This window comes from Canis lupus, chromosome 12, assembly GCF_003254725.2.
Source record: "Canis lupus dingo isolate Sandy chromosome 12, ASM325472v2, whole genome shotgun sequence".
Lineage (NCBI taxonomy): Eukaryota > Metazoa > Chordata > Mammalia > Carnivora > Canidae > Canis > Canis lupus.
Genome location: NC_064254.1, coordinates 22,947,332 through 22,974,019, shown reverse-complemented (window position 1 = coordinate 22,974,019; position 26,688 = coordinate 22,947,332). Strand labels below are relative to the sequence as shown.

The window sequence follows — 26,688 nt, the reverse complement described above, 5'->3', positions numbered from 1 at the left end:
GTTTTTCCTCCTGATTTTATATTGCTTCTTCCTTATATTTTATCAATCTTTTTTTCCCTTCATTCAGAAATTGAGTTTCCCTAAAGCTCATTTCATCATTAATTTCTTGGGGAAAAAGTTTCCTTACAGGATATGGAAAATGTTTACAACATTAATTTCCTGAGGTAAAAAGTTGAGGTTTGAAAAGGATGCTTTGAGAATTAGATTCCTTTTACTTTGATCTCATAACTCTAGATAACTAAATAAAGCTCATATTTCTTAGTAAAATGTTTTCAGTTCAGTAAACATTCTTAAAGGAAACATTTGCTTCAATAACCAAAACCCACTGTTTCCAATGAAGGTCTAAATTAAAAGAATACTGTTTCTATTCTGTAAGGAAAGAAAATCCTATTTATTTTCCTACATAGACATTTTGGAACACTTCCCCTTGAAAATACACAAGACTTTATGGATAACAGACCTCTAAGTGAAATGTTTTAGTATTCAGATCAGCTGTAAGAAGGCCAACAGTTATCCATAGTGTGTCTACCAAAAATATATATATAGCTTTCTGAATTTTATCTTAGTTTATTTTTGACTCTCTTGCTTAAGTATAAAGGCACAAGACTTTTCAAGAATTAAAAATCTCTAGAGTTTGTGAGACTATGTTAATTCAAAATAATTGTGATTTAGAAATGTTAATATGTTTGCCAATGTGATAATGTTGTTTGCTTATTAAAAATCATGGTATTTACTGCAGGGTTAAGATAAAAATGGTGAGTTCCTATCTGAAATTCCAGGTGAGTGGGTTCATTTGTGGTATGGGTAGGAAGATGTTACTAAATTATGGAGAATTTAAAGAAAAAAAAAGTGGAGGCAACATTAGGGGAGAGGCAGATGAAGACTAAGTAGCCCCTCTTGGCCATTTGGGCTGAAAAGTAAACTGAAAAGACATTTGTAAGGAAATATCTATGGTAAATGTGCAAGATTGAAGGGAACAGTGATACACATAAAGTTAGATGAACAGATAAATATATTGACTACTTACCTTCTTAAATTTTGAAAAGGCACATGAAAATCTTGCTGTAGATTTTAATGCAGTGCTAACTTGTTTATCAAAGTGACTTTAATTGGCTGGAACTAAGTTACAGGTAACCTCTTGAAAAGGAGTGCCCTAAAATCTGGCTTGCATCTTGTATCCCACTTACTTGTTTTTACCCCTGTAAGAATTATATATCATTTTGGGACCTCTTACTAATCCAGGATTAAAATGGAATCAGTGGTTTTTAGTAAGTACAGAAATCCTAAATCAGATTAATTGGAATTGGAGATTAAAATGAACCCTGTTGAACTGTGGTCAGCTAAAGAATAAAAGTAGATCTACACATGTACTTTTATAATTATCTCTGTATATTGTTATAACCTTCAGGCTTTTACACAAATGGTAATTTTTTTTCAATTAAAAAGAAATCCTTAAGTATCTTCAAGTGAGTTTTCTACATTATACTGACATCCTCTACTAATACAAAATGGGGGGGAGGGACCAACATGTATATAAAGTGTAAGATTATATGAGGATCACTTGTGGTTACATAAATGAAAAGGTTAGGATGAGAGAGGCAGGAGATTTGTAATTTTATATTCACTGAAAACGGGTTCAGGAAATTTATAAAGCTCCATATTTCAACACATATGCAGCACCCAACTGTAATGTAAGGAAAAGTATGCTGTTTCAAGTTTGTAATAGAACAACAGGGGTGGCAAATTGTTCTCAGCAGACAGTAGAGGCTCCCACAGAGAATGTAGAAAGGCTGGTAAAGATCTTTATAAAGCCCAAGTCTGCAGAGGATGACCCCCGCATCCATAAACTCAGTGTCGTGAGCTTTAATATGGGAGAATGGACTGTATGACTTTGAGATTCTTTTCAGTCTAGTTTAAGGTCGAAGACACTTAAGACCTGAAGACATTTCAGACTCATTGTCTTCCAATTAAAAAAAAAAAAAAAACTTGGTAAGAAAAATTGGTAAAGAATACATTTCTAGAAGGTTTCTCCCCCAGTGTATTAATATTATATTTATCATGAAAAGAAACTGAAGTGAAAATCTCTATCAGTATAGTTCTATGTGAGAATAACCTGAAAAAGAGTTGGTTTACAGGGTTAACATCACTGAGGTGGTAACATAATTCTACTTGTGAGAAAAAGTGAAATCAGGAATAACATAACTACTCTTCATGGACAAGACACTCCTGAGGGAATTGTAGAACACAGGAAAAAGGCTGAAGTATCACCTTGCCCCTGAGAAACCAAGACAGATTACGTTAGAAGGGTAAGATGAACAGATACATGATAAGCATATTTCCCTTTTCCTCCGCTATACAGCACCATGCAATAGGTCTACCCTTAGCCTCCCACTCCTCCAGTGGGAAGAAAGTGCCCAGGTGTCACATTCAACCACCTCTCTCCTAGCACTGTGGGTGCATCTACTCTGATTTCACCTCACAGAGCTCACAGGGATGATGCAGGGCTCAACCATTGGGAATCTAATTATATCCAAGAAAGAAGAAAGGGCTTCCAACAAACAGTACTTGAATCTTAGTAGAATGAGTTTCTATCCACATAGTATCCACATAGTCCAAATACTAGTCCCATCTAGCAATTTTGTTCATCTGCAGATCCAGGTTGGTGGTATACTCTAAGCAGAGACCACAGTGGGCTGGAAGTCTGCCTAATTTGAGCTCCAAAATGAAGAATTTTTCTTGCCCTGGAGCCTAGTCTACCGATGCCTGCACAGAAGAGCTGAGTCATAACTCCATCAGCTCCTGATTACTCTCTACTTGGGAGGGGTCAGAAATCATATTCAGGAAATTTTGAGAATCTGAAGTAGGCCATCACAGACCACCTATTATGGAGAGTAGCAAAGTACTATTTGAAAGGAAGAATGAGAACTCCTGAAAACTGTAAGCAGGCAGGTGGACAGAGCTACTTGCAAGCAAAACCAGGGTCTCTCTTCTCGGGTACATGTGCTTGTGTCAAGACATTTGTGGGTCACAGCAAAGGCAATTCCAACAGGGAAGTTCATAATGGTAAATATTCCAATAAATAGGGAATAAAGAGACAATTCCATAGATCTTTTCTATTAAGAGCTGGTTCTTTGAAAAGATTAATAAATTGGCAGACTTTTAGCTGGACTGAAAATCAAAAATGAAAGAGATGTTAGCCACCAATATCACAAAAACACAAAGGATTAAAGACTACTATGAACAATTACATACCAAAAAATTGGACAACTTGGAAGAAATAAATTCCTAAAGATATATAACCTACCAAGACTTAATTGCAATGAACTAGAAAATCTGAACAGACCGGTTACTAGTAAGTAGATTGAACTAGCAATTAGAAACCTCCCAACAAACAAAAGTCTGGAAATAGACTGTTTTACTGGCGAATTTTACAAAATGTTGAAATAAGAATTGATACTAGCCCTTCTCAAACTCTTCCCAAAACTATAAAAAGAGAATGCTTCTAAATTCATTATATGAGGCTAGCAGTACTCTGATATAAAAGCCAGATTAGGAGGCCACTAGAAAAGAAAATTATAGGCCACATTCACGACAAACTTAAATGCAAAAATCCTTAACAAAGTATTACCAAGCCACATTTAACAGCATATTAAAAGGATCATATACCAGGGCACCTGGGTGGCTCAGTGGTTGAGCATCTGCTTTGTAATCCCAGAGTCCTGGGATTGAGTCCCACCTGCTTCTCCCTCTGCCTATGTTGCTGCCTCTCTTTGTGTCTCTCATGAATAAATAAATAAAATATTTTTTTAAAAAGAATCATATACCTATTCAAGTGGGACTTATCCCAGGGATGCAAGGATTCAACTTTATAAATCAATCAACATGTGATATACCATGTTAACAAAAAGAATGATAAAAACCCTATCATCTCAGTAGATGCAGAAAAAGCATTTAACAAAACTTCACATCTATTTACAATAATAATTCTCAACAAAGCATGTATAGAGGAAAGAGCATGCAACAAAGGCCAGAAATAGCAAGCCTGCAGCTCACATTATACTCAGTCATGAAAAGTTAAAAGCTTTTTCTCTAAGATCAGGAACAAGAAAAAGATAACTCTTTCCATTTTTTTATTTAGCATAGTACTGGATGTCCTAGCCAGTGTAGTAAGGCAAGAAAAAGAAATAAAAGGGATCCAAAGTGGAAAGGAAGAAGAGAAAGTGTCACTATTTGTAGATGACATACCACATATTGAAAACCCTAAAGACTCAACAACAACAAAACTGTTAGGAATAATAAACAAATTCAGTAAGTTGCAGGAATGAATTTAACCAATGAAGTTAAAGGCTTATACACTAAAATCTGTAAGATACTGATTAAAGAAATTGAAGATACATATAATTGGAAAGATACTCCACATTCATGGATTGGAAAACTTAATATTGTTAAAATGTCCATATTACCCACATCCTCAGACTCACTGTAATCCCTATCAAAATGACAATGGCATTTTACACAGAAGAGTTTTAAAATTTGTATAGAACCACAACTAGTGAAGTCACTGTGGATAACAATATGGAGGTTCCTCAAAGTTAAAAAGAGAACTACCCTATAATCCAGCAATCACATTACTGTGTATTTGCCCCAAGAATACAAGAACACTAATTCAAAGGGATACATGCATCCCTATGTTTATAGCAGCACTATTTACAATAGCCAAGATAGGGAAGCAGCCCAATGTCCACTGATTGATGAATAGGTAAAGGAGATATATACATATGTCTATACACATAGACACACAGGAATACTATTCAACCATAAAGAATAGAATCCCACTATTTTCAATGACATGAATGGAGCCAGACGATATATTGAGAATATATATATATATATATATATATATGGCATCATAATGCTAAGTGAAATAAGTCAGAGAAAGAAAAGTACCATATGATTTCACTTATATGTGGAATTTAAGAAACAAATGAACTAATGGGAAAGAGAGAAACTAAAATATAGACTTTTAATTATAATTACTTTCAAAATAAAGAGAACTGATGGTTACCAGAGGGGGAGTGGATAGGGGAATGAGTTAAATAGGTTAAGGAGTGCACTTGCATTGAGTGATATATGGAACTGTTGAAACACTATATTGTACACCTGAAACCAGTGTAACACATGCAGTTAAAAAAGGCCCAAATAGACCAAGTAATATTGAGAAAGAAGAACAAAGGCAGAGGCATAATACTCTGTTATTTCAAACTCTATTATAAACCTACTGTAATTAAAATAATGGTACATGCATAAAAACAGATGCATAGATCAATGAAACAGAAGAGCATCCAGAAATAAACCCACAAATACAGGGTCAATTAATTTATGACAGAGGAGCCAAACATATACTACAGGGAAAGGACAGTCTTTACAATAAATGGTGTTGGGAAAATTAGATAGCTATATGCCACAGAATGAAATGAAATTAGAATCTTTATCAAACACAAGTATTAATTCAAAATATATTAAAGACTTAGGCAATGAAGAAAATTTAGGCAATTATCTTCTTGATATGAGTCTTGGCTATGATTTTTTGAATCTGACAGCAAAACGAAAACAACAAAGCAAAAATAAGTGGGACTGCATCACACTAAAAAGCTTCTACAGAGCAAAGAAATTTGCCAACCAAATAAAAAGAGCCTATTGAGTAGAGAAAATATTTACAAGTCACATACTGGACAAAGGGCTAATATACAATATATGTAACACATATCTCAAGAAAAAATCAGATTAAACAATGGGCAAAAGATCTGAATAGACATTTTTTCCATAGAAGACACATAGATGATTACAAGGTAAATGAAGAGATGTTCACCATCACTGAGGGAAATGCTAATCAAACCAGAATGGGATATCTACTCAGACCTATTAGCATGGCTATTATTAAAAGGACAAGAAGTGATGAGGGTGTGAAGAAAAGAGAATCCTCATTCACTGTTGGTGGGAAAATAATTTCAGTACATCCATTATAGAAATGGTATGGAGGTAGTTCAACAAACTGAAAAACGGAACTGCCATATAATCCAGCAATTCCACTTTGAAGTTGAAGCTGTCCAAAGAAAATAAAAATACTAACTTGAAAAAATGATGTATGTTCACTGTATCATTATTTATAATAGCCATATAAGGAAACAACCTAAGTGCCCACTGATGAATTGATAATGATGTTATATATACAATAAATATTATTTAGCCATAAAAATGAAACTGTGCCATTTACAGCATGTGTGGATTTCAAGGGCTTTCAGATGATGGAAGTCCAGTAGAGATAAATACTGTATGATCTCTCTTATATGTGGAAAGCTCTTAGGTAAAGAATATATTGGTGGTTATTGGGGAGTTACTGAACTATTTTGGTTTTGTGTTTTAAATTTAAAGAATCATTTATAATAAAAATATGGTAACTTTAATCCTTTTCAAAAATATTTTTATAGAAAATTTCAACAAAAAGCATTAGTGGCCTTGAAGCCACTTTTTCTACCGTACCCAGGTTGAAAAGTGAACTTTTACCCCACTTATTACTAAATACAGCCTTCAGCCCTTCCAAACAGGGAACTATACCAGAGCACATAGAAAACTGTGGAGCCCATGCAACACCCCTGCTTACAGGGGCACTTAACCAGAGAACACTGCTTGGGGTCTTCCCTACCTGCAGAGCAAAACTGGTGGCCTCACTCAACTGGGGAATTAAATGTACACTTTTGCCTGAGTAGAGCCCCCAAACACCAACCCATACAGGCTCTAAGTCTTCTCTTGCTGCCCTCCCCATGCAGGGAAATTAATTCATAGCATCACATAATACTGACTATATTACCAAGTCATGACCACCTAATAAATCTGACCAAAGAATTAAGGTAACTGATGAACCCATTCTACAGACTCATTTGGGTATGGAACCAAGCCAGCAGTCCTATCCACGTGTCTTGGCATACTTACCCCCAACCTCAAGCATGACCATTTGACTTGTCCCAAAAGAGACAATAGTAGTAGGTATCATCTGGCCATGGATATTAAAATCAGACATATTCAGAACCAAAACTGAGCAAACTGTTAGAGAACTGTCTCTGACAAAGAGAATCTGACAAGTCTGGAAGAGGAGACCACTTAGATGCTCAAACAACATAAGGAATCAAGGGTCATGAAAAATGAGATAACTATGACATAGAGGAAATTTAAAAAAACTCTAATAGCTGATCCTAAAGAAATGGAGATCTGTGAATTCTCGATTTAGAATAATCCTCTTAAACATTTGTGAACTACAAGAACACAAACTTTATTAGGAAAACAATGGATAAACAAAATGAGAAGTTTAAGGAATTATCCATACATGTACACAAAAACCTAGAGCTAAGAAATACAATAAATGAACTAATTTATTCCTTAGAGATCATGCAGAAGAAAGAATTGGTGACCTGAAAGGACATTTGAAATTATCCAGTCATCAGAGAATAAAAAGAAAAAAAAAAAAAGTGAGGAAAGCCTAGAGGCTTATGAACACAATGAAAAGAAACAATATTTGCATTATAGGAATTTCAGGAGGTGAAGAGAAAGACAAAAGACAGAAAGTGTATTTAAAACAATATTGACTGAAAACTTCTCAAACCTGGGAAGGGAAATAGATATCCAGATTCCAGAAGCCCAAAGGACTCCAAAAGGAGTAGCCTGAATAGGGGTACATCAAGACATAATTTGTCAAATATCAAAAAGAATTTTATTTTATTTTATTTTTTTTAATTTATTTTTTATTGGTGTTCAATTTACTAACATACAGAATAACCCCCAGTGCCCGTCACCCATTCATTCCCACCCCCCGCCCTCCTCCCCTTCTACCACCCCTAGTTCGTTTCCCAGAGTTAGCAGTCTTTACGTTCTGTCTCCCTTTCTGATATTTCCCACACATTTCTTCCCCCTTCCCTTATATTCCCTTTCACTATTATTTATATTCCCCAAATGAATGAGAACATATAATGTTTGTCCTTCTCCGACTGGCTTACTTCACTCAGCATAATACCCTCCAGTTCCATCCACGTTGAAGCAAATGGTGGGTCAAAAAGAATTTTAAAATAGCAAGAGATCAAAGAAAAGAGGTACATTATGAGGGAACCCTCATAAGACTGTCAACAGATTTCTCAACAGAAAATTTTCAAGTCAGGGGAGAATGAAATGATATATTCAAAATATTCAAAGAAAAAAATCAACCAAGAATTCTATACATCAGAAAGCTTTCTTTCAGAATTAAGGAGGGAAAAATGGCTCTATCAACAAAACAAAACAAGTTGAGTTAATTCATCACTTCTAGTCTTGCCTACAAAAAAAGCTATAGAGTTGAGCAGAAATAAAAAGGAAGCTAATTATGTCCTAAACAGACAGAAGACAACATAAAAGTTAGTGGTAATGGAAATATGTAGTCAAAGTTGGATTCTGTACTCTGGTAATGGTGGTATATAATTCAGTTACAACTATTTAAATAAAGTTTAAAAAATGTAGTTATGGTTGTTTTTACTACAATAATATATTATTAGTTAGATAATATAAAATATGTAAATTCTAATATCATTAACCTAAAAATGTGAGGAAAGGAGAAATAAAAGTGAAAAGTGTAATAATACCATTTTTTGAGGGTTATAGTTTTAAGATATTTTATGTAAGCCTCTTTGTAACCACCCAGAAAAACCTGTAGTAATCAAACAAAAGAACATGATAAGGAAGTCAAAGCATACTGATACCACAAGAAATCAAAACACAAGAAAAGATAAGTGGGATAAGAAAAAGGAACAATGAATTCACAAAAGAAAACAGTAAATGTTATAATAAATCCTTACTTTCAGTAATTACTTTAAACCTAAATGTATTAAAATTTTCAATCAAAAGGTATAGAGTGGCTAAATGGAAAACAAAACAAGATCCTACAATACACTGCCTACAAGAGACTCCTTTTAGCCTTAAAAGTAAACATAGACTGAGATAAAAATAATGGAAACTCTCATTTCAGTGGTAACCACACAAAAAGCAGAGGGAGCTATAGCTGTATTCGACAAAATATGCCTTAAAAATAGTAAAAAGTTACAATAAAGGCCATTATATAATGCTAAAGGGGGTTAAGAAGATTTAACAACTAAATATTTATGTCTCCAACATCAGAGCATTTAAATATATAAGACATAAACTAAGGGAGCTAAAGGAAAAATTGCATAATAATAGTTGGAGACTTTAATAACCCACTCTCAATAATGAATATTATATTCAGAAAGATAATCAATAAGGGAACAGCAGTTTGAACAACACTAGAAACCAAATGGACCTAATAGACATATACAGAACATATATCTGGTTACAAGACACTATAGACATGTCTCCGAGATATTTTAAGTTTGGTTCCAGATCACCACAATAAAGTGATTATTGCAAAAATGAGTCAAATGACTTTTTTTTAATTTACCAGTGCATATGAAAGTCATGCTTACACAATGGTGTAGTCTAATAAATGTTCAATGACATGTCTAAAAAATGTATACATCTTAATTTAAAAATACTTTATTGCTAAAAAATACTAAGCATCATCTGAGCTTTCATGGAGTCATAATCACTGATGACAGGTCACCATAACAAAGTATTGATGAGAAAGTTAAAATATTGAAAGAATTACCAAAATATATCATAGAGATACCAAATGAGCAAATGCTTTTGAAAGAAAAAAAAAAATGATGCCAGCAGTCTTATTTGACTCAGGGTTAACACAAACCTTTAATTTGAAAAAGAAAAAAAAAAAAAAAAACACCTGTGAAAGACAATAAAGTAAAGCTCAATAAAACAAGGTATGCCTATATACATTTTTCTTAAGTTCACATCACAGATTTACTAGGAGTGTCCATATGTTAGGCCACCAAACAAGTCTCAGCAAATTCAGGAAGACAGAAACCATACCAAGCATCTTTTCTGACCACAGTATAGAACTGGAAATCAGTAAAAAGAGCAAAACTAGGTATTTCAATATGGCTTGTGTATTAAATAACTTTCTCCTACACAACCAATGGATAATAGAGCAAATGAAAGAGTAAATAAAGAAGTATATTGAAACAAAAATGGAAGCACCACCTACCAGCATTTATAGGATACAACAAAGCAGTTCCAAGAGGAAAGTTCCCAGCAATAAACACCTTCATTAAGTGGCAAGAAAGATCCCAAGTAAACAACCTAATCCTATCCCTTAAAAAGTAGAACAAATTGAGCTCAAAGTTTCCATAATGAAAGAAAAAAAAAATCAAGATTGAAGCAGATATAAATGAATAGAGAACAGGAAAACAATAGAAAATATTGACCAAATCAAAAATCAGTTCTTTGAAAATATAAACTTGACAAACTTTTATCTAGACTATCCAAGGAGAAAATAGAACTCATAACGAAATTTTAAATGAGAATGGAGACCTTACAACAGCTAACAAAAAATATACAGGCTACTATTATTAACATATGCCAAAAACCTGGACAACCTAGCAGAAATGTAAAATTCTTAGAAATATACAGCCTACAAGAATGAATTGGAAAGACATTTAAAAATTGAGTAAGAAACTGAGTTGCTAGTAAGGAGATTGAATCAATTATCAGAAACCTCTCAACGAGGGAAAGCCCAAGATCAGAGGGCTTCATTGATTGATGAATTTTATCAGACACCTATATAAGAATTTATACCAGTCCTCAAAACTTTAACTGATAAGCAGGTAATGTTTCTAATCTCATAAGGCCAGAGTTTCCTTGATTTCAAAGCTAGCAAAGGATACTACTAGAAAACTGGATAACTGCAGACCAATATTCCTGATAAATATGGATATAAAATACTAATACATTGAAATCAGTGGATTAAAGGGTCACTTGCCATAACCAAGTGGGTATAATTTTGGGATACAAGGATGGTTCAACAACCACAAATTAATCAACAGGATACATTAATAAAATAAAAAAAAATTAGGGGTGCCTGGGTGGCTCAGTTGGTTAAGCATCTAAGCTCAGGTCATGATCCTAAGGTTTTGGGATCAAGCCCCACATCAGGCTCCCTGCTCAATGGGGAGTCTGCTTCTCCCTCTGCTTGCTCTCTCTCTCAAATGATTAAGTAAAATCTTTTAAAAAATAAAAATTAGAATTGTATGGTAATTACAAGAGAAATTAAAATAGTATTTGACAATATTAGACATCCATTCATGATTAAAATACTTAATGAATTAGGATATAAAGAACAAATATCAATGTAGTAATGGTCATATATGACATGCCCCCAGATAACATACTCAACAGAGAAGAGTTAAAAACTTTTCTTCTAAGACAGGAACAGAACAAGGGTTCCTACTCACCACTCCTATTCAACATAGTATTGGAAGTCCTTGCCAGAGCAATTAGTCAAGAAAAATACATAAAATTCATGAGAAGTAGAAAAGAAAAGAAATTGTTTCTATTCGTGACATGATTTCATATGTTGAAAATCCCAAAACTCCACAAAAAATTAACATAGAAAGATCAGTAGCATTTGTATACACTAATAACAAATTATCTGAAAAAGAAATAGAGAATATGATTCCATTTACAATGGCATCAGAAAGAATAAATACTTGGGCATAAAGTTAAGGAGGTAAAAAGATCTCCACTCTTAAAACCAAAATACATTGATGAATGAAAGCAATGACACATGAATGGAAATGTATCCTATGTTCATGGGCTAGAAAAAATTGTTAAAATGTCAATATTACCAAAAGCCATCTATAGATTCAGTGCAATGCCTATCAGGATCTTAATTGTATTTTTTTTTTTCTTTTACAAAAGTAGAAAGACCTATCCTAAAATTTTGAACCACAAAATTCAATTTTTCCAAAGCAATCCTAAAAAGAAAACCAGAACAGGAGACATCATACTTCCTGATTTCAAACTATACAACAAAGCTGTAGAAATCAAAATGGTGTGGTACTGAATATTTAGAAAAAATCTTAACCAGGAAGGTAAAAGATCTGTACTCTAAAAACTCAAACATTGATAAGAGAAATTGAAGACAAAACAGACAAATGTCAAGATATCATTAAAAATGTCCAAACTACCCAAAACAATCTACAAGTTCAGTGCAATCCTTTTCCAAATTCCAATAGTACTTTTTGTAGCACTAGAATAATAGCAAAATTAATATGGAACCACAAAGGTCCCAAATAGCCAAAGAAAACTTCAGAAAGAAGAACAAGGCTGAAGATATCACAATGCCAGATTTGAAAATAAACTACAAAGCTGTAGTAATCAAAAAAGTATGCTGGTGGCACAAAAGTGGACACATAGATTAGTGGGACAAAATAGCCCAGAAATAAATTCACACTTTCATGATCTATTAATCTACAACAAAGATGTCAAAAATATAAAATAGGGAAAGGAAAGTCTCTGTAATAAATGGTGCTGGAAAAACTGAGTACATACAAAAAGAATGAAACTGGATCATTTTCCCACACTGCACACAAAAACTAACTCAAAATGGATTTGAGACCTAAATTTGAGACCCGAAGTCATACAACTCCTAGAAGAAAACAAAGGCAGTTTTCTCTTTGACATCAGCATTAACATTTTTCTAGGTATGTCTCCTAAGGCAAAGGAAATAAAACCAAAAATAAATCATCAGGACTATGCCAACATGAAAAGCTTTGCACAGTGAAAGAAATCATAAACATTGATAAGGCAATGTATTGAATGGGAGAAGTCATTCATAAATATTTGATAAAGGACTAACATCTAAAATAAAGAACTTATACAAGTCAAAACCAAGTAATAATAACCCAATTGAAAAAATGGGCAGAGGATCTGAATAGACCTTTTTCAAAGAAGACATAGAGATGGTCAACAGACACATGAAAAGATCTCAACATGGCTAATCATCTGGGAAATGCAAGTCAAAATCATGGTGAGGTATCACCTTAGATCTGTCAGAATGTATAGAATAAAAAAAGAAATAAGTGTTGTGAGAATGTGGAGACAAAAGAGTTCTCGTACACTGTAGGTGGGAATAAAAATTAGTGCAACTGTGGTGGAAAAAATTATGGAGGTTGCTCAAAGAGTATAAAGTAGAAATGCCATTTCATCCAGTAATTCCACTATTTACCTAAATAAAATGAGAATACTAATTTTAGAAGATACATGCACCCTATGTTTGAGCATCATTATTTACAATAACAAACATATGGGACCAACCCAAGTGTTCTTCCATAGATGAATGAATAAAGAAAATGTGGAATATTATTCAGCCATTAAAAAGAATGAAGTCTATTTACAACAACATGGATGGGCCTAGGAGGGCATTATATGAAGAGAAGTAAGTCAGACAAAGACCTATACCATCTGATTTCACTAATATATGGAATCTAAAAAACAAAACAAAAATCAGAAACAGACTCCTAAATAGAACTGATGATTTTGAGAGGAGACAGGGGTGAGGAATGGACAAAATAGGTTAAGGGGAATGGGAGATACAAGCTTACAGTCATGGAATGAGTAAGTGATGGGGATAAAAGTCACAACATAGGGAATATAGTCAATGATATTGCAATAGCCTTGTGATTGATGGTAGCTACAGTTGTGGTGAGCATAATGTATAAAGTTGTCAGATCACTGTTGTATACCTGAAACTAATGTAGCATTGTCAATCATACTTCAATTAAAAAAATAAATACAATAAAGGCAAAAGGAAAAGTACTAGCATGAAAAAAGATGTATAGATCAATGAAAAATAATTGAGAGCCCCAAAATAAATCCACGAAATATGTTCTACTAATATTTGACCAGACACCAAGAAAATTCAATGGTGAAAAGATAGCCTCTGAAATGAATGGTACTGGGACAACTGGATATTCACATGTAAAAGAATGAAACTAAACACTTACCTTAACACTACTCACAAGAAGGAACTCAAAATGGATTAAGGACTGAAATGTAAGATCTGAAACCATAAAATATCTGGGGGAAAACAGGAAAGAAAGCTCCTTAATACAGATCTTGGCAGTGATATTTTGGATAGCATACCTAAAGCACAAGCAACAAAATAAAAAATAAACAAGTAGGATTATATCAAACTGAAAAGTGCACAGCACAAAAACTATTGACAAAGTAAAAAGACAACCTATTGAATGGGAAAAAATTGCAAAACATATCTGATAAGGAGTTCATAAAGAACTCCCACAATAGCAAATAGCAGTTCAATAGTAAAATACAATCCAATTTAAAAATGGGCAGTATACCTGAACAGACATTTTTCCAAAGACAATATGCAAATGCCAACAGACGCATGAAGATTCTCAACATCACTAATCATTAGGGAAATACAAATGTAAACTACAATGTGATATTACCTTATGCCTGTTAGAATAAACATCATCAAAAGGATGAGAGATAACCAATGCCGTTGGGATGTGGAGAAAAGAAAACCCTTTTACCCTGTTGCTGGGATTGTAAAAATTGGTACAGTCACTATGGAAAAGAGACTGGATATTCTCAAAAAGTTAAAAATAGAACTACTTTGTGATCTAGCACTTCCACTTCTGAGAATATATTCAAAGAAATGAAAATAGTAATATGAAATATATAAACTACTCATTCAATGAAGTTCTATTTCTTTCAATTTCTGATAATTTATATCATTCTATGAATTTTCCTTTCATCTAACTTTTCAAGCATGTTGGAATAAACTTCTCATCTGCACCCCCAACGTGCATAGCAATAGCATCCACCATAGTCATGATATGAAAACAATTTAAGTGTTCATCAACAGATGAGTGGATAAAGTTGTGAAACATACAGTGTGGAATATTATCCAGCCATAAAAAAGAAGTTTGTCCATGTGACAACATAGATGGACCTTGAGTATATTAAGTGAAATAAGGCAGAGAAAGAGAATACTGTATAACCTCACTTATATGTGGAATCTAAAAACAAACCTACAGAGAAAATAAAATCAAGCTCATAAATAGAAGGTCAGTTTTGTGTTTTTCAGAAGTGAAAGAAAAGGAGAAGAAAAATTGGGAAAATATCTTCAAAATTTGTAAATTTCAAATTATAAGATAAATACTGGTGATGTATAGCATGAGACCTATAGTTGACAACGTTTATAAATATACAGCAGAGTTAAGAATAAAACCTTAAGGTTCTTATCACAAGAAAGGTTTTATTCTTTTTTTGCTTTTCCTAATTTATCTATATGAGATGATGGATGCTAATCACTCCCAATATATGTAAGTCAAGCCATTATGCTGTACACCTTAAACTTATGCAGTCATGTATATTAATTATATCTTTAAAAAACTGGGAAAAGTAGTTTAGTGATAATTAAGGTGCCATTTAAAATGCAAATTTTCACTCCACATAAGACAAGGAGACTGACCTGCAGTGGTGCCTCACTAATGATTTAAGAGTTTTGCTACATAACTAAAATCTGAATAAGCAAAATGTTTAAACATCTGTGTGATTACTAACCTAGATTCATGTCTGTTTTTGTATTTCCTCTAAATAGTATCTTCAAGAACTATTTTTGTTACCTGCAATATTTTGGTAGTAACTCTCATTTTTAAACACATATTTGTTTTTTTATAATCCATTAACCCAAAGATGTTACTGCTCTGTAAATTTTTAAGACTTCACTCTATCATGTCTCACAGATAAATCCCTAAGTTCATTCATATCTATTCCTTTTTCATTTGTTCTTTTACTTCTCTCCTATGTTAAATTCATCTGGAAGTGTTGCAATGTTTCTTCCTAAGGTCTATAAACAGTTTATTACTTTTCTGTGAAACTTTGAATGGCTTTATGAACTTCTTCGATTATTTCACTTTGATGTCATAAGGAGAGATGAAAAGATGGAAGGAATGTACAGTGTTATGGTAAACAAAACATAAGAAAAGGTTATGCCAACATATTTGAAAAATTAGGTGAAGAGAAAATTTGTAGAATGTTATAAATGATCAAAAATTGAGAAAAGAACTAGATCTGCACTGAAATAGTAGTTTACGTTTTTTCCACAATGAAGACATCAGACCCAGTTGCTTTTATAGGTGAGTTATATTGAACATAAAGGAAGTAGTTTCTGTATTACACAAACATTTTCAGACAAACTGAAATACAGAACCTATCCCATTTCATATGTAATACACTTCTGGTTCCCAAATCAATCAAGGACAGCATATAAAAGGACAACTATAGCCACTCTCACTCATGAATATTGATGCCATATCCTAAATAATTAGTAAACCAAATACAGTAATGTATAAAAAGATAACTCATTAACTAAGGACTTGTTTTATTCCAAGAATTAAAATTAGGTTCAATATTATATATTAGGAATCGCTATTTTAAAAGTTTTTTTAAAAAGAAAACATGAGAGACTCCAAATTCTGGGAAATGAACAAAGGGGTGGTGGAAGGGGAGGCGGTTGGGAGGATGGGGTAACTGGGTGACAGGCACTGAGGAGGGCACTTGATGGGATGAGCACTGGGTATTATACTATATGTTGGCAAATCGAACTTTAATAATGAAAAGATACATTGTTATCTCAGTGTATAATGTGTCTATACCATACATTTGGTACTCAGTGTTTCTCACTATTCAATTTTTTTTCACTTGCCTAAAATTTAAAAACCAGTCTTTTTTTTTTTTTTTTTAAGATTTTATTTATTTATTCATGAAAGAGACAGAGACATAGGCAAAGAGAGAAGCAGGCTCCTAGAGTGGAGCCTAATGTGGGACTCAATCCCAGGACTCCAGGACCATATCCTGTGCTAAAGGCAGAGTTCACCTGCTGAGCCACCCAGGTGTCCCTTAAAAACAAGTCTTAAACACTAGGGGAGCAAATTCTTAAGTTGCAACGGGAGCAGCTAAGGTTGTTGAAGCCCCAGTATAATATTAGATATGCAATTCCACTATTCTCCTCCCAAATCATTTCATGAATCCAGTATAACCTTGTCAGTGAATCCTACAAGAATATTACAATAAAGAAAAATCACAGTCAAATCTATTTCATGACATCCTAAATAAAATCCTTTGAATGTAATCTACTGACATAAAAAAACCACTAATCTATTTGGAAAGGAGGTCATAAAATCTTCATTATTTCAGATGTTATCATTGCATATTCAAAATCTTAAAAGAATTTTTAGATAAGTTATTAAAATCAGTAATTAAATTTGGGAAGACTACAGAACACAAACATAATATACAAAAATCAACGTTATTCCTATATATACCAATAACTAATACTTCATTACAAAATGAAATTTCCCATTGTAGTATTATTAAAATATCAAATAAGGCATAAATCTAACCACAGATGTGTACTATTGCTTTGTAGAAGGGAACATAATATTTTATGGAAAGAGTTTTTAAACATTGAGAGATAAATTTCTGGCATGAAATATTTAGTACTATACAAATGCTGTTTTTCACCAAATTGATCTATACATTCAATGCAAGCCCAATACAATTTTCAGCAGGGATTTTTTTGTATTGGGCGGGGGGGGGGGGTTGTGGAAATTTACAAGTATATTTCTAAAATTGATGTTGGCCTGCAGATCTAAAACAGTCAAGGTAATCTAAAAGAATTTCAAATCTGAGTAATATCAGATTACTATTATTATAAAGATAAAAATCAAGAAGATAGCAAAGTAATAATGCAAGGATAGACATATGAACCAAAAACAAAAAGACAAAATAGAAAGCTGAAATAGAGACTCAAATACATAGTTATTTGATTTGTAGTAAAAAGCATCAATAGAGTTTATTGGGAAAAGCATGATCTTTTCAATAAATCGTGCTTGTTCAATTGGATAACCACATAGAAAAAAATCTTAACCCTTTCCTCCTACTATACATAAAACCAGGTCCTGAAGGCTTCTAAATCTAAGTGTGGAAGTAAATAATATAAGAGAAAATAAAGAGTGAACAAAATAGAAAAAGATCAATAAGTCGACTATACTGAAATTAGAATTTTCTGTCCATAAAAAGATATTATACAACCATAGTATCAGTTCCACACATAAGGAGATTGGAATCATCACCCTCATCCTTAAAATGAGAAAAAAAATCTAACAAATTAAATGAATTTTCTTGGACCCATCAGGGAACTGAGATTGCAGGCAAGTTTCCATCCTGAAATATGGAGATAGCCAAATCCACAGATGCACAACTGAGATCTCCTTACCTGTTAGTAACACTTAAATGATACTTTTGACAAACTGCTGGAGACTAAGCATGGATAAGCAGAATGGGGAGAAACTCCTAGAGCCATTCTCAAAGGAGTCATCACAGTTTCTTGAGCTTTACCTCAAGAAACCCCACCAAGTTCTGATAGGAGCTGAGAAAGCTCTTCCTGTGGTTTGGCAAGAAGAGAGGAAGAATATTCACTATGCAATATTACCAGAGCATTCTCCTTTCAAAGGCCTGTTCTCTAGGGAAAAAGACTTTGCCAGAGCCTTATCCTAGCTGAGGAAGGATATCCATGCCCCTCCAGTCCCTGCCAGACTTCATGTCTTACTAACGAGGTAGAAAAAGAAAAAAAAAAAAAAAAGTGATACTATTGGAGAAACACCTGTGAAGGTCACCTCCTAAGACACAGGCTCACTAAAAGTCTAAAAATATTTTTTTTAAAGATTATTTATGAGAGATACAGAGAGAGAGAGGTAGAGACACAGGCAGAGGGAGAAGTAGGCTTCCTGCAGGAGCCCAATGTGGGACTCAATCCCACAACCCCAGGATCATGCCTTGAGCAGAAGGCAGACGCTCAACCACTGAGACACCCAGGTGTCCCAAAAGTCTGAGAATCTTAATATTATAAAATGCTTCCTCTTCCCCTACACCTTATAACACCAATAAGTCCTCAGCATAATAACACTGAATTAAAGTTGAAAGGGCTACAAGATATAAACTCTAAGGAGGAGTATTTAGGGAATCCCACATAAAGAGGTAATGCAAAATCAAGGAAACTGGAGAAATTTGAAGCCTCTGGTTATTACAGCTACAACAAGCATTAAAACAGCCAAACTCCTAGTTAGACTAACTAATTCTCACACATGTTCAGCCTATTTACCTTAGCTTCTGCCATCAGATACAACATGTCTGGCTTTCAATAAACAACTAAAAATCACAAGATAAGCCAAAAGCCAAGAAGGAAACAAGAAACAAAAGCCTCAAGAGACAAAATATCAGAATCAGATTCAGATATAACACAGATGTTAGAATTTTCAGACAAGGAATTTAAAGTAACTATAAGTACAATGTTAAAAGCTTTAATGGCAAATGCAGAAACATGCAAAAAAAGAGATGTGAATATAGCAGAGAGATGGAAAATCTAAGAAGAAATTAAAAGGAAATTCTAGGGGAGTAAGAAGTAGCAGAAATGAAGACTGCCTTTGACGGACTCATCAGTAGACTGCACATAGCCAAGGAGAGAATCAGTGAGCTTAAAAATGTCAAAAGAAACTTCATAAAACTGAAATGCAAAGAGAAAAATAATGGAAAAAATAAAAACAGACTATACAACAACTATGGGATGATTTTAAAAGGTGTAACATATGTGTTATTGGAATACCAGAAGGAGAAGAAGAAGAGAACAGAGTAGAAGAAATATCTGAAGCAATCTGAAGGTATTTCAAAATTAATGTCAGGCATCATACCACAGATCCAAGAAACTTGGAGACAACAAGCAGGATAAATATAAAAGTAACTACACCTAGGCATATCATATTCAAATTGCAGAAAACTAAAGACAGAGAAAAAAGAAGCCAGAGGAAAATAAACATCTTAGTTGTATGGAAACATAAGAATTACATTGGATTCTTCATTAGAAATCATGCCAGCAACAGGAAAGTAGGGTGAAATACTTAAAATATCTAAGGAAAAAACCCATAATTCTAGCATTCTATATTTGAAAGAGTTACTCTTCAGAAGTGTTGGAGAAACAATGGCTTTTTCAGACAAAAAATAATGGATTTCATCATCAATAAACTGCCTTACTAGAAATGATAAAGACATTCTTCATAGATAGGGAAAATTATCTATGTCAGAAAAATCAGATGCATAAGAAAGGAAGAGCAGAGAGGCACCTGGGTGGCTCAGTAGTTGAGTGTCTGCCTTTGGTTCATAGTGATCCCAGGGTCCTGGGATCAAGTCCCACATCAGGCTCCTCACAGAGAGCCTCCCTCTCCCTCTGCCCATGTCATTGCCCCCCACCCCACCCCCTCTGACTCTATAGAATAAATAAAATCTTCTTTAAAAAAGAGCAGAGATGTAATAAATGAAAGTAAAATGCAATCTTTTATTCAAAATACTCTTAGTACATCTAGTAAACTGTTTGTTCAAAGTAATAATAGCCACAAAACATGCAGTAATTTTAGCCTAAGGATAAATGAAATGAATGACAGCAATGTTAGAAGGGATGGGAGGGAGGAATTGGGGATACTCTCTTATAAGGTACCAGCACTATACATGAAATGCTATCGAATTATTTGAAGGTGAATAAAGTTAAAAATGTGTATTGGAAAGTCTAGGGAAATCACTAAAAGCTTTTTAAAAGAATTATAACCAATATACTAAGATACAATAGTCATAGAAAATCCTCAGTTAAAACCAGAGAAGGTTGAAAAAGATGGAGAAAAATTCTTTAAAAATGCAACAAATAGAACACATTTACAAACATGATGGATATTAATCCACCTATAATCTCTAATCATTTCAAATGTATTTGTATATATATATTTTATATACACTATATACATTAATACATATAGTATAAATGCACCAATTTGAAGACAGAGATTGTCAGAATGGATAAAAACTTAAACCAAACTATTTGTTGTCTACCAGAAATCCTTTTTAAATAAAGACTCATATATACATACCATAATAATACCAATCAAATGAGAAGTAGGGTAGCAATATTAATTTCAGTCAAAGCAGACATCACAATGAGGAAAATTATGAGGAATAAATAAGCATATTAATAATGACAAAAGGATAATTATCCAAGAAGAAATAACAATTGTAAATATATATGCATCTAACAGGACAGCATCAAAACTTGAGGCAAGACTGACAGAAATGAAACAAGAAATATATAAGTTCCCTCTTATATTTGGAGGCTTTGACATACTTCTTTCAGTAATTGATAGCTCAAGGAAGTAGAAAATCAGTAAGGATAGAGTTGATCTGAACAGCACTATCAACCAATTTATTCTAATGGACATTTGTAGGATATTCCACCCCAAAAAACAGGATGCATACTAATAAAATATGTTAGTAATAGGAGTAATTGGTTATGGTAATTTGGTACAGTTAATATGGTAATTCTTGGTACTGTATTCACATTTTTTTCAGAAAATCTAAAGCTTCCAAAATATTAAGATTATTAAAACAGAAGGAGATGCATTATGAAAGTAAAATTAAAAAAAAAAACATGATGTGGGGAAACATAGTTGCAGTTCATATATTTGATGAAGGAATAGTAATACTGACTACATGTAGAACTCCTACTAATCTATTAAAAAAATAAAGATTAAAAGCCCAAGAGATACTGAAAAAATGAGTTGAAGAAACATTTTTACAACAGAGCTTATACTAATGGTCATTAAGCTATGAAGAGTTCGACTCCATTAATCATCAGAGAAATGTAAATTAAAGCAACAGTGAGATACCACTGGGTAGCCACAAGAATTGCTAAAATTATAAAGTCTGGTAAGTATTGGCAAGACTTCTGAACAGATGGCACTTTTATACAGTGCTGGGGGGAGTTTAAATTGATACCATCACTTTTTAACATATGCATACTTTAAAACTCAGCAATTCCATTCCTAAATATATACCAACAGAAATGTATACACTTACTCACCAAAAAAATATGTTCAAGAATTTTCACACTAATACTCTTTGTAATAGCTCAAAATTGGAAGTAACTCAAACGTACGTCAGCAAGAGAACTTATGTAAAATGGTGGTATCTACATTTATCATTAATGAGAATTAGTAAAACACTACTACATGCAACATACTTGAATTTCAAGAAAACTTGTTGAGCAAGGGAAGACAGACATGATAAAGTATATATTGTATTACATTTAATAACATTCAAAACATACAAAACTCATCCATAGTGATGGATGTTAAGATGGGAATAGTATAATGTGGGAGGGGGAGTTTCAGAGGGGCATCTTGGACTGGTAATATTCTATTTTCTGATGTGGGTAAGCTTATGAACACTCACTGATATGTACACTTATGATTTGTGCTCTTCTCTATATGTATGTTATACAGGAAGAGTTTCCTTAAAAAAAAAAAAAAAAAAAAGCAAAATGAAAGAAACAAGTAAGGAACTGGTCAAAGGACTCCATTAGGCATTATACACAAAAAGGAATACAAATGCCACATAAACATAAAATATGTATTCAACCATGTTTTTAGTTAGAAAAAAGCAAATGAAAATAAATTCCATTTTATGCTGCCAAATATCTCAAAGTCAGATATTCCAGGGTTGGATATACAGAATATCCAGCGCTGGTAATGGTGTCAGGTTACAGAAAGTCTCATACTGCTAAGCAAAATATGTGGTGATACAACTACCTTTGAATAAATTGGCTCTTTATAGTAATTTTGAGCACATACCCTGTGATACAGTTCATTCCCAAGATATATACTTAGGAAATCTCTTGTACATATATAGGAGGAGACCCAGCAAAAACAGTTTGTAGCAAGCTGGTAATTAAAACTAAATCTGCCCCAATTTACATCTCAAATGAATTGAATAAAGTAGGACATATTCACATAATGAAATACTTTGTGATAAGGAATATCTAGAGCTATGTGTAATCACAGGATTCATCTCAAAAAAACTAATAATGGGTATAGAAAAACTATTGAATATCTAAAGTAATATTTCAGGTATATGAAATTCAAAAATAGACAAAATTAGCAATCATAGTATATTGCAACACTATAAAAATTCTGCAAATTTTTTTGAGCATGTACATACCCTATGATGCAGCAATTCATTCTGAGATATATACTTAGGAAATATATTGCACATATATAGCAGGAGACACGGCAAAAGAGTTTGTAGCAAATTTAATAAAAACTGAATTTTCTGTAGGAGGAGGGACATGTAATCAAAGATAATTCTCAAAGGGAATTCAAAACTATTGGTGATGCTCTATTTCTTAAACTGTGCAGTAAGAAGCATGTTCATTTTATTTTGTTTTAAACTGTATGTCTACTTTAAATATGCTTTTTACATTAACAATGACAAATTAAAAGTTAAAGAAAGAATGAAATATGTTAGTATAACCACATTTGGACTTTTGGCCATAAAATCTTGAACCAAAGCTAGCAATGAAAAAAAAAAAAAAAACATTATTGTGTTAACTCCTACAGTTATTTTACAAAGTGTCCATCCACTATCTTTTTGCCCATGGTCATTTGAGAACACAGTAGAGGGATCTATAGGGTAAATCACCAGGACTTAGTTACCCAACAAAAAATGTGGCTGGTAAAATGATTCTCTACTGATGTTCCTGAAACCAGAGACCAGAAATGCACAGTGGAAATAAGACCCTTTACTTTTCTTGTGCCAACACAAACAACAATTATAGATTCATGTGAGAAAAGTTATAAGAAATATTGCTTGGTTTCAGTGGTTCGAACAAGTCAGCAGATTCTGTAATTGTGGCAGACTGGACCCAAAAACTTTACAGTCTTCAGCAAGGAATGGCTCTTAGACATTAAACTGATCCCTGATAAAACAACCCCAGGGTCATGAGAAGGCTACTCTGCCAATTTCATTTCACTGTGGGACCCACTGACATCTGGTTCAGCTGCGGAAGCTGGAAAACTTCTTTAAAATTCTCTTGACAGTAAAAATGGACATGTGGAAAACATTCTAATCTGTTAATCTATGGTGCTCCTGAAAAAGGGACATTTGGCTTTATACTTCATGATAATAAATATGAAACCTCTAGATCTAGCTCTAAATAACTTAATGGCATTTGAGTAAAGAATAGAACTTTGATTTCCCAAATGTGCCAAAAGATGAATATGCACATGCATCACCCCAGGATGGAAGAAGCCCCCGGATTCTTAGTTTACACTTGGGTTTAGTATTTTGTCCCCCTTTATTCTGGTTCCATTTGGCCAAGGAAAATAGCAAACAGTAGCAAGTGGTTTTTCCTCCCTTTCTATCATTCCCTCTCTCTAGCACTTCTGCTCTTGCAGCAAATATTTCAAAAAAATCAAAGGAATGAAACAATAGAACTATTTTTTTTGTATATATATTTCCATGTTTTCAATAGCTAACCTTTAGGATCACTGCATAAACATCTGTCTTCAAGATCAATAGATTGTAGAAGCTGCCTATCTTTCAGTGTCTACAAGGTGTACAGAACAGTTGTAAAACATAGCCAGGATTAGGACTTGTTCCTCACTTCAGCTTCCACGTGGTTTCTGCCTACTGCTCCCCACTTCATGTAGCTGTTCACTTGCTTCAAAATGCTGTTTGACAGTTTTGGCTTTTGTCATTTTAAGTCATTTGTCTTTTGTTCCAGTCTTTCTTTTTTTAAACTTCCACTAAGTTCCTCTTTTCAGTGTATATATATATGTATATATGCTTATTTTTAAATGTTTGTTTTTATTGAATTTCGATTTGCCAACATATAACACCCAGTGCTCATCCCATCAGGTGCCTTCCTCAGTGCCTGTCACCCAGTCACCCCATCCCCTTCCACCTTACCTTCCAAAACCCTTTGTTTCCCAGAGTTAGGAGTCTCTCATGGTTTGTCTCCAGCTCTAATTTTTCCCACTCAGTTCCCCTTCTTTTCCTTGTAATCCCTTTCACTATTTATATTCCCCATATGAATGAAACCATATGATTGCCCTTCTCCAATTGACTTACTTCACTCAGCATAATACCCTCCAGTTCCATCCATGTCAAAGCAAATGGTGGGTATTCATCCTTTCTGATGGCTGAGTAATATTCCACATCTTTATCCATTCATCTGTCAAAGGACATTGTGGCTCCTTCCACAGTTTGGCATTGTGGACATTGCTGCTATAAACATTGGGGTGCAGGTGTCTCTGTCTTTCACTACATCTGTATCTTTAGGGTAAGTTCTCAGTAGTGCAATTGCTGGGTCATAGGGTAGCTCTATTTTTAACTTTTTGAGGAACCTCCATATTTTTTTTCCAGAGTGGTTGTACCAGTTCACATTCCCACCAACAGAAGAGGGTTCCCCTTTCTCCACATCTTCTCCAACATTTGTTTTCTGTCTTGTTAATTTTCGCCATTCTTACCAGTGTGAGGTGGTATCTCATTGTGTGTGTGTGTGTGTTTAAAGATTTTATTTATTTATTCATGAGAAACAGAGAGACAGAGAGGTAGAGACATAGGCAAAGGGAGAAGCAGGCTCCATGCAGAGAGCCCAACTTCGGACTTGATTCTGGGTCTCCAGGATCATGTGCTGGGCCAAAGGTGGCGCTAAACTGCTGAGCCACCCAGGCTGCCCCTCATTGTGGTTTTGATTTGTATTTTCCTGATTGCAAGTCATGTGGAGCATTTTCTCACGTGCTTGTTGGCCATGTGTAGGTCTTCTCTAGTGAAATTTCTGTTCATGTCTTCTACCCATTTTATGATTGTTTTGTTTCTTTGCTGCTGAGTTTAATGAGTTCTTTATAGATCTTGAATACTAGCCCTTTATCTGATATGTCATTTGCAAATATCTTCTCCCATTCTGTAGGTTGCCTTTTAGTATTGTTGACTGTTTCTTTTGCTGTGCAGAAGCTTTTTATCTTGATTAAGTCCCAATAGTTAAGTTTTGCTTTTGTTTCCCTTGCCTTCATAGATGTATCTTTCAAGAAGTTGCTGTGGCCAAGTTCAAAAAGGGTATTGCCTGTGTTCTCCTCTAGGATTTTGATGGATTCTTGTCTCAATTTAGATCTTTCATCCATTTTGAATTTATCTTTGTGCATGGTGTAAGAGAATGGTCTAGTTTCATTCTTCTGTATGTGGCTGCCCAATTTTCCCAGTGCCATTTATGGAAGAGACTGTCCTTTTTCCAGTGGATATTCTTTCCTGCTTTGTTGAATAGTAGTTGACCACAGAGTTGAGATTTGTCCCAATTTCAAAATACTATTCTAAAAGCCCTGGATTGAAACTCATAAAATGAATTAGAGAATAAAGGAAATATGCACAATTAAATATAGGTCTATAAATACATGCTACTCAAAAGGTTTGCTTTCTCTATCCTCAAACATCGTGTATGGTCCCTAATCAAAATAAATATGCCAATACACAAAAAAATAGATCATTTAAAGATAAGGAACAGCCATTACTTCTGGTAAGCCAACTCATTTTTTCCCTGATTTTATTTATAGCATCTTAGCTCCTAAATGGCGGACTATATAACAGTAGTTACAAGCAGGGCTTCTAGAATATAAATGTTTAGACTCCAATTTTGGCTCTGGCTTAGGGAACATTACTTTACTTCCCTATATCCCATGTTTCTTTGCCTGTAAATTTGGGATATTAATAGTATCTACTCATGAGCAGGTGTGAGGATTAAATAAATGTGGGTACATATTGATCATTAGAAGTGTTCTCTTT

The 26,688-nt window shown here is 33.8% G+C and overlaps 1 protein-coding gene across 9 annotated transcripts in view; it reads left to right on the top strand.

Moving 5' to 3' along the window:
• HMGCLL1 (3-hydroxymethyl-3-methylglutaryl-CoA lyase like 1) overlaps positions 1–26,688 on the top strand; it is a 205,208-nt gene that overhangs the window by 134,065 nt on the left and 44,455 nt on the right. The window contains exon 8 of one of the 9 annotated variants that reach the window (XM_049092199.1): positions 25,928–26,072. The exons of the other annotated variants lie outside the window; for them this stretch is intronic. Within the exon in view, the coding sequence (XP_048948156.1) occupies positions 25,928–25,999 (72 nt within the window). The 3' untranslated portion in view covers positions 26,000–26,072. Of the gene's footprint in view, positions 1–25,927; positions 26,073–26,688 lie in introns of those variants that run through there. 9 annotated transcript variants of the gene reach the window in all.